The 10,484-nt window shown below is 33.7% G+C and overlaps 1 protein-coding gene across 1 annotated transcript; it reads right to left on the bottom strand.

Moving 5' to 3' along the window:
* Positions 1–303: 303 nt before the first annotated feature.
* Positions 304–4,640, bottom strand: LOC112502815 (protein FAM133B). The gene is made up of 6 exons (XM_025106817.1): positions 4,360–4,640; positions 2,644–2,713; positions 2,494–2,559; positions 1,402–1,443; positions 862–918; positions 304–733 (listed from the first exon to the last, which is right to left on the bottom strand). The coding sequence occupies exons 1-6, from the start codon at positions 4,575–4,577 to the stop codon at positions 641–643; spliced, it is 546 nt and encodes a 181-aa protein (XP_024962585.1). The 5' UTR covers positions 4,578–4,640; the 3' UTR covers positions 304–640.
* Positions 4,641–10,484: the final 5,844 nt, after the last annotated feature.

Raw genomic sequence — 10,484 nt, 5'->3', positions numbered from 1 at the left:
AGAAGATGGGTTTACAAGACACTTCTCAGAAGTAAAACCTAAAATGCCGGCCAAGAGCAGTGCCCCCCGCCATAATTGACGATCTACTTACAAAAATTGTTGGCCGATTGGAACAAAATGAAGCTCATTTATACCGGCCAGTTGGAGATGCCCTTAGAACACCATAATTTACCTTTTCCGTTGCTGGTAACTTTGGAGACGTTCTGTAGAGTAGCGCAAACCCTTTTCTACAACTATCAAAGTTATACAAACAATGGCATAATACATGAATAACAATCAAAATAGGATAGCATGCTTAAAATTGTCTTCAAGCATACATGAAAATAGATTGACACAGGACTTTGAGGTCACAGATACCAAAAACAAGCTTCTAACAAACACATGGGAGGTCATTTATCATGAAAGTAGTTAAACCAGATCAAATGAAAATACACAACCACCAAATCAAACTTCTAACATGTTTAAAACTTCTGATTAACACCGAAAAAAACCCATTTCGGACTGGTGGGAAATTTAAAAATCTGCAAAAGAACGAAGAATTTGTAGCCAACGACAAAGATATAGTTTCGCCCACCCCAAAACAGGAAGAACGATGTATCAAAATCGTTCATAGATAAAGTAGATCACGTTGACCGCAGCATCAGTCATAACTAGCGTTCAAGAATCTCAGCAGCTGGTTCCGATTATTTTCTGCCTTCTTATCCTCCTTTGTCTTGTCCAGTTTTAACAAGATCTACCAATTGAATGACAAATAAAAGACGATGTGATGTGCATTATTCAAGTGTAGCTAACCATGTTAGCATGGTTCATAGACAGTATGACCATGTTTGGACCATTAAAATTAATGCATCAAGGACTCACCTTTTTGCCAGACACTGCACTGCGACGGACACCATCATCTTTGTCACGACCCAGAAACTGTTGAAGGTGGATGATTCAGATTGATAGAATACAAGTCATGCATTTGTGTGCTCATTTTTTAGTCTCTCTTTTGCTCTCTTTGTTGTTGATCAGGACTCATGTTCCAATCATAATTATCAAGGACGGTATAGAAACTTGTCATCCCCATGTTTGGGGTGACATTAGACTGAGACCATACACGACCTGAGTGGGACAAAAATGCATTCTGTCCCACCAAAAATAGGTGAAACAAAAATTGTGAGATGGGACAAGATGGGTAAATTACTAAAATACCAATGTCAAATTAAAACCCTTCCACGATTCATTCACCAGCCTACCTCACGCTCACTCGTCTACCAATTGCCCTCCCCCCCCCCGGAACAATAGATCAAAGATATCAAGTGGTTAGCTTGAATGGATCAGCCCATTCATTTGACGCTAACTCATTGGAGGTTGCAGGTTCAAACTTCAAAAAAAAAAAATTGAAGCTAAATGACGTACCTTAGAGAGTCGAACAGGGCTGCTGCTACCATCCTGCTGGTTCTATTAAGGCTCCGATTGCCAGGACAAAATCCAAGCCAGAACAACATCCATACATGCCAATCAAGCACGCATTCATCATGTCACAGACCCCAGCTCCAATTTCAAAGAGCCAATTCATGAAAAAGGCAGAAAGTATTATAAGCACCTTATATCCAATACAGACATACCATACAGATACGTTTAAAATAAGGCACAAGTAAGTAATTAATCTTGCAGCACTAAGACTTGCGCCCGTAGAAAAAGTCAATGAAGCAAAAACCCTGGTGACTAGGTTTACTTACATCACTAACATGATGAAGTATAAGCCAATTTAGCATACCACTAAAGCAAAACAGCAATAGTAAGTTCACAAACGAACAGAACACAGTTCCATCTACTATCTGTGGAAAGATTCAATATAACAGCACTGAAAAGAGCATACTGGATTGATGAGGTTGATGCCCTAATTAGACTGATCCTGTCATACTGGACCAGAACTTAGATACTTAATAGGCTCTCGCCTCTTCACAAGAATCAAAATAACTTGCTTTTCTTGCATGAACTGTTACTCACTTGACGATTTCATTGATATCCAGATAGCACTATACAACAAAAAAATAGAGAGGCCCTACCCCCAAAGAGAATACTATGGCACAGTTATCATATGTGGCCAACCACTTCAAAACTGGAAGACAGTATCATCTCTATATCTTTAATGCTGCCAGTAAATCTAGTTGAGTTATAAAGGCCTTGATCAATTGAACAGCCCAAATGCAGCTATCAAGGTAGGCTATGTAGCAAAAGCCAGATGCTGTTTCGCTGTTAAGAAAACTAAATATGACCACTTAATAGAAAACAATGAATTATGTGGTTTCTTTAAAAAGGTCAGCTTAATGATGGTAGATTCTAACTATACATCTCTGTTGGGGCAAATAAACAATAAATAACCAACTAATAGAACAAAGCAAAGATAAAAGCAGTTGGTTCAAAAAGTACATATGTTAGGAGCAATTTAGTTAGGAGCAATTTAGTTATGCAGCAAATATATGCAATAAAGATAAAGTGGCCTACCTCCTTAACTTTACGCTTATCACGTTTGTGATGATGCCTAGCCTTCCCCTTTTCTTTATCCTTCGGCTGAAACAAAAAAGGACATCAAACATAAGGATACGATGATTGACAATAACCTGTGCAAGTTATGCAGTGGTTCTAGACGCCAACCTTTTTATGTCTATGCTCATGTTTATGTTTCCTTGAACGACTGGATGGTCCCTGCTCACTGCCAGACGAACTGGAACATGCAAAATCACGTACTTAAAGCAGTCTTTATGCCAAGAATCCTTATTGCCTAATTTCTAAATAGATCCAGACAAATATGCGTTCACAATTCAAAAGTTAAAAATAGAACCAAAAATCGAAGTTCTGCAACGTATGCAAAACAACTAACATGTGAATATATGAATAATCAAGCATCTCTTTTTCACTTGTAAACCTTACTCCTTACTCCTTAAGCCTTGCTTTCAGCGTGAAAAGAGTCGCACTTCACAGCTTAAGTACTTTTTCTTTTTTCTGTGGGTGGGCTAAGCATTTACCAGAAATCAGTGATGCATATATCAAAAAGATATTTTGTTTCCAACAATATCAATATAGATAATGATACTCATACTAATAATGTACTTGATTAAAAAGAATAACAATTAGACCAACTTCTAACAAACTTGGTGTAGTTTCACAAAGCTCTGGCTTTCTTCATGCTTTTTAGGATAGTCTTGAAAGCTACATAGTCCATAACTGCCACTTTCAGGTTCTTAGCAAGCTGCCTCCCTAGTTGATATAATTTAACAAGTATGCTGGACTAGCCATGTAACAATACTATAATCTATACATAACAACAAAATTTTGAAAAACAATCTTACATCCTAAAATAGTGGACAAAGGCAGAACAGAAAATCTTAAAAGCAAAAGACAGTTCCTTTTAAAAAATTAAGCATAAAAAATTGCAAGTACAACTTTGGAGGATGACCATGAGAAGGGATTGATATAGGTAGCCCTATCCCTAGGTTCCTTGGTCCTGAAAAGCTCCCATACACTACTGTACAGTTATTGATGCTAAACTTGATCGGAGAGCCAAATTCACATACACCTTTTAAAAATTAGTTGAGAAGAAAAGAATGTGGCGACTGGAAAATGTAAAGAATTTCTGCAAGCCAAAGAATTTACTCTCAGACATCAATCTATCAATAAAGAATATGCACACATGTCAACTTCAGGTCACTTAACATGACTATTTATATTCATTATTCATGACATTCTACTTTCTTGGGGCAATGCCTCCATCCCTCTTTCTCATGAAAGTCATTTCAAGTTAAACAAACCTCCCAACACCAAGAAATAAAAGGAAGGAGAGGGATCATCTACTAGTATCACTTCAGGCTTCAATGGGAAGTGGGAACCCACTCCATTCACACTCTCATCTACTTGGATGAGGAATAACCTACCGAAGTTGAGGCCCACCTGTTGCATCTTAATGAAAAAGAGATTTTATATTGTAAGATATGAATTTCACATGTATCGTCGTATGAAGATAATCAATTATTTGCTCGACTGCAATGTCCTCTTCTATTATCAGATTTCTAGAAAATTAATTCACATTATTGGCTTTGCTACAACAACAATCAGCATCACAAAAGTTCATAAATTCAAATAATTACTCAAGTCACTACACGATAAAACCTGATTTGGGCATATAGATCCATGTAAAGCAAGATATACCCTATTTGACGAAGGCAAAGATCGATATCCAAAAAATCAGGCTTGTAATCCTTTTTAGACGTACATGAAATTAACCAACAACCGTATTGAAAAATAGTAGAGAACAAGATAATTTGCCCTAATTCGATTCACGATACCGATAACAACAATGGTAATTAGAAATACCTGTATTCCTCAGATGAAGAAGAAGAAGAAGACAAAGAGTGACTACGTCTACGACGACGTTTGGTATGAGGGCGGCTTTTCTTGCTGATCTTAAGAGAGTCCTTTTTGTGTTTGTCAATGTTCTTATCCTTACGGCGGCGGGAACGACGGTCTCGATCGGAGGAAGATGATAGATCGGAGGATGAGGGAGTGGTTGTGGTTGAGGTTGAGGCAGCCATGGATGAGGAGGAAGGGCGGTGCGGTTAGGAGAAAGCGTACGATTCAAGAACAGATCAACCCTCGTCTTGAATTGCAGGATCTTTGTATAAAAAAGATCCAAAAAGATATTTTTAAAATATATTTGAAGTAAAATGTATTTCAATACATTCTTTTTACATTTAAAATTTAACGGTTCGGATCGGTTCTTACAACCGGTTATAAAAAAATAGTCTTGAATGAGTCTTGAAACTAGTTACATCAGGACCGATTACATCGAGATCGATTTTGAGAAAATGTTTGAGATCGGGATCAATTTGAAATTGTGAATTCGTACTCATGGACCGGACCGGAGGAAGGAGAAGATGCATTTACTTTTTTTATTTCACATGCCAAAGCCAAAAGCCCAAAGCCCAAATTCATAAAAAACATATATATATATATATATATATATATATATATAACGGGTACGGTACGGGACGGGACGGGGAGTGCTATACCCGTCCCCGTCCCCGGCTTGCGCCAAGCGGGGATCCCCGTCCCCGTCCCCGGGACCCGATTTTTCGAGGAATCCCCGTCCCCGACCGGGGCAGGTGGACCGGGTTATCCGACGGGTCAGGGTCCATTCTCATCCCTAAATTTGACGTGATCCAAGACTAAGTTTTGACTATCTCTAATTACATGTGATTTTTATTTGTGGAGAGAGTCAATGTAATTCTGATAGATGTCAGTGTTAAGACTTGGGATGATAATTTATATTTAATTAAGGACCGGGCGCCTCATCCAACACCGTAAATCACGATTTGGAGAATACTAGCATCGGATGAAAACACGTCATTAAGTCAACACTTTCATTGTATGTGTATATATATAGAGGAGCGTTCAAATAAAAACTTGCCCCATTTGTGTAAACCGTGTAAACCAATCTCATCTGTCTATTTTCTTGATCAATGGCTAAAATTAGTTTACTTTATTATAAGAAATTAAAAAATAAAAAATATTAAAAAATTATTTTATTTCAATGATAAGGGTAAATTGGTATACAAAAGTTAACATCAATATAACTTTAATTCCATAAACAAAAGTTAACATCAATATAACATTAATTCCATAAACAAAAGTTAACATCAATATAACATTAATTCCATAAACAAAAGTTAACATTAATATAACATCAATGAACCATTTTATAATGAATTTTTTTCACATTAACATTAATTCCATAAAGAACAAAATATAATATGCACCCGTTTCATCATATATTTATTTCATAAAAGAACACAATACATTACGCACCCGTTTCATTTTCATCCTACCAACTAAACAAATTAACTTCAATCACAAAGCAACATGGATCATCATGAACCTAGATGTACATTCAATCACAAAGCAACAAGGATAACCATGAAACTTCAATCACAAAGCACCTATTTCATTAACACGTATAATATGCATAGACGRAGCAAATAAACCATTTTACAATGAAACMTTTTCACATTGAAACARTTTCATGACCATTGTTTTTTGAACTTTGTTTATGAAACTATTCATTACAATATTTTCATTAGGAAATAGAGAGATTATATTATTTCGATTTTTCAACTGTTTTGAAACGTTTGATGAAACCGTTGCATCGATAGTTTATTTTTCTTATTCCACTCATACGAACATGATTCATCATTATGAACCTTTTCATTATGAAACAGTTTCATGAAACCTTTTCATTAAAGTGGATAATATGTCTAGAGTATTAATTTGGAGCCTAGAGTATTAGATTATGAACATGCTTCATCATTATGAACCTTTTCATTATGAAACAGTTTCATGAAATTTGCCCCATATAAAACAGTTTCATGAACTTTAGGAATGAAGTTCGTCCCATATGAACGTCCCATATGAAACAGTTTCATTATGAATGCCTCATTCAAATCAAGTTTTTAATATTATAAAATATTAAAATTTTTAATATGTTATCATTCAAGAAATTTCCATTATTAAATTTCCTTATTTAATATTTATTAATAACTACCTTATTTATCATAAACATATAGAAAATGACCAAAATACCCTTATTGATTAAATTTAATTAAAAAAGAATTGAATTTTCCTATTGGTCGAATTTGGTTTACACGGTTTCTTAGAATTGCATGGTTTTCATTTGAACCTGCCCCTATATATATAGGGTTGGGTTCATGTGAGACCAAAGGTTTTTCGTGAGACCCATAAGACCAATTTATGTTCATTGATCAAATTTATAAACTAATGATCTAATGGTCTAAATTTGCAAGGTGACAATTTTGTAATTATTGAGAAGTCTCGTGGCGTTTATAAATGTTCAGATCTAACGGTTGTAAATCTAATCCAAGGGTTGAGAATTGGTCTTACGGGTCTCACGAAAAACCATTGGTCTCACATGATCCCAAGTATATATATATATATGTGTGTGTGTGTGTGTGTGATATAATAGATACTTAAACTACATTTGTTATTATAAGTATTACAATAATCACAACTCCTATTAAGAAAAAATGTATCATTTGCATTCGTTTTGCACAAAAATTTTACCAATTGGCTCCATCACGCTTTTATACATCCATCATCTTCTTCAAAACTATCATCTTTCTATTAATGTGAGATGATAAATGTCAACGTTATTTCAGATTTGAGGAACAATCAAACCTTATGTTGTCAAATCATCATCCTTGGTTTCACTTTTATATTTCCACTATAATTTTTACCATTTGGTTGGTTTTGATTCCAACCATGATTATAAATTTCAAAAAGGGTCATCCAAAATAAAACAATCCTATGATGCAAACCTCATGATTTAACACAAACATCCACCTTACTTATACACTTCCTTTTGTTCAAATCTTTCAACTCTTCATCAATATGAGACAACTAAAACTCAATCATAATTCATCATTTGAGAAACTCAATTCTCATGGTGTCACTTCAATACCTCAAGGTTTTTCATATATATATATATATATATATATATATATATATATATATATATATATATATTGCCACTTGGTTGGTTTTGATCACAATCATGGTTATACATTTCAAAGAGGGTCATCTAAAATAAGACAACCTTATGAGACAAACATCATGATTTGAAACAAAGGCATCCAATCCACATTTCTTATACACTTCATTTTGTTCAAATCTTTTAACTCTTCACCAATATGGGACTACTAAAACTCAACCACAATGCACCATTTGAAAATAATCAATTCTCATAGTGCTACCTCAATACCCCCAGGTTTTCCTTTTATATATATAATATAAAGATAAAAAATTTAATTGTATGTTTTGTACTATAATTTTATCAATTGGTTAGTTTTGATTTCAACTATGGTTATAAGTTTCAAAGCATCAATCACGCTTTAATACATCCGTCATCTTCTTCCAAATCTTTCCATCAATATGAGATGATGAAAATCAACTTTGATCAAGATTTGAGGAAGACTCAAACCTCATATTGCCAAATCATAATCCTTGGTTTCATTTATAGTTTTGTACTATGATTTTTACCATTTGATTGGTTTTGATTCCAACAGTGGTTATAGATTTCAAAGAGGGTCATCCAAAATAAGACAACCTTATGAGGAAAACTCCATGAATTGACACAAAGGCACCATCCATCTTTTTATACACTTTGTTCAAATCTTTTAACTCTTCATCAGTGTAGGACAACTAAAACTCAACCACAATTCACCATTTGAGAATACTCATTTCTCATGGTGCCATCTTAATATCCCATTTTACATTTATATAAAGATATAAAAATGATTGGTTTTGATTTCAACCATGGCTATAGATTTCAAAGCATCCATCATGATTTTATACATCTATCATCTTCTTCCAAATCTTTCCTCCAATGTGAGATGATGAAAATCAACTTTAATCAAGATTTGAGGAAGACTCAAACCTCATCTTGACAAGTCATCATCATTGGTTTCACTTTTAGTTTTATACTATCATTTTTATCATTTGGTTGATTTTGATTTCAACCATGGTTATAGATTTCAAAGAGGGTCATCAAAATAAGACAACCCTGTGAGGAAAACCTTATAAATTGACACAAATGCACCATCTATCTTTTTATACACTTTATTTTGTTCAAATCTTTTAACTCTTCATCAATGTGGACAACGAAATCTCAACCACAAATTCACCATATGAGAATACTCAATTCCCATGGTGCCATCTCAATATCCCAAGGTTTTACAAAAAAAAAAAAAACTTTTTGGGTGCATCTCGGTACATCTCATCCTAATATGCATCCAAAGGTGGAGATCTATTCTTATGCTTCTCACATTAACTCTCCTTCTTACTTGAACTCAAGCTTCTAATCTACCTCTCATCGAGTATCCCCCTCAAGATTAAAAAGTCTTGAGAACATTTATTTTTAAATGGGGGGAAGGGCTTGGCCTGGGAAGGGGAGAGTGGTCAAAAGCGACAAATTGTAAATTTGTTAAAGTTTTTCTATATAGGCTCGAATCATGCCTCTCCTATATGTTTGTTGTAGATCTCAGAGAGGATAAAAGATATGCATTTGGTTCATTTTTATTTTGTTAGTTAATTTGTTTTTTTTTTCTAAAAGTGTTTGTAGTAGTTATGTTTTTATACTTTTAAAAATGGCTCTTTTATATTGAAGAATTTGGATCAACAATGCATGTTATAATGATTCTATGAAATTCGAAATTGTTGATCAGTCAAAGCCTTGACTAATTGATAGCCGCATGATCTCGTTGGATAGTTTCAAGATTTATGTTGGACATGGAAATACGATTTATGAATTACAAACCGTAATAATTTATATTACACCACATTATTTAAGATTTGTAGTTTTATATTTCAAAATTTACACCTATCTTTAATTTTGATGATTTATTTTTTCAATTGTCATGTAATTAAAAATATGCATGTATTGATGCAAATAAAATTATATAGTTTTATATATTTGTGACTTCAAATTTTCTTTATAGAATAATGAAAATGGAGTTAAAAAGGTAGGAAAATGAAATAGGTTAACAATTAATGTGTTGATTATATATTAAAAATAAATCAAAAATAATGAGAAAAAAGATAAATAGGATAGGAATCTTCTCATTGAACAACCCTTTGGTTCTTTCTTTTAACACACACACACACACACACACATATATATATATATATATAGATTTGAACAACAAAAATTTTAATCTTAAGTGTTGGATGAAAAAAAATTATTTGATAAATATTTAAAATAACAAAAAAACTAAAATAATATAAATTTATTCAGTTCATATAGATACTTAATAACTTAAAATATATGTAAAACAATAAAGTATTATTGTTTGATTAAAATTTTTAATTTATTTGTGTTGGTAATATTTTTTGACGAGACATGTGATCAATTAAAATTATAGAACAAGGGCAATTTTGAAAACATTCTCACTTTATGCATTAAGATAAGTAGGCTAACTTAACATGTTAAATAAATATATTGGTCTTAAGTTAAAATCAAACACTTTAATATAACTTAGGAGTTGTTCGGTAACAACTTATTGAGCCATATAACAGAGATGGCTGATTCGCACAACCATACGTATGTGTTCAATAAAAGCTTAATCGCTCAGACAAGGGCTCTTCCCTCAGCTAGAAAACCACTCTCTTATCCACTCAGCCATTAAATTGTATTTACTTTCCCTCAACTATCCTTATCCTCAACTACTCACATTAAACCCATCTACCACCATTACTTGAAAAAAAAAAACCTACCACCATCAAATAGAGACGCCAACTTCTTCCAGGCTTCCCCATCGATTGATTCTTCCAAGCTTCCTTGTCGATTGCTACTGCTCCATCGTTCTGCACGTCGCAGGTATGTTGTTCTCCCTTCATTTTTAACAGCCACCATATGTTTCTTCTTCGTTTCT

The sequence above is a fragment of the Cynara cardunculus genome, unplaced genomic scaffold (genome assembly GCF_001531365.2).
Source record: "Cynara cardunculus var. scolymus isolate 2C unplaced genomic scaffold, CcrdV1 Un_Scaffold_1964, whole genome shotgun sequence".
NCBI lineage: Eukaryota > Viridiplantae > Streptophyta > Magnoliopsida > Asterales > Asteraceae > Cynara > Cynara cardunculus.
Note: the sequence above shows the minus strand (reverse complement) of the source record. Positions and strands in the feature narration are given on the sequence as shown.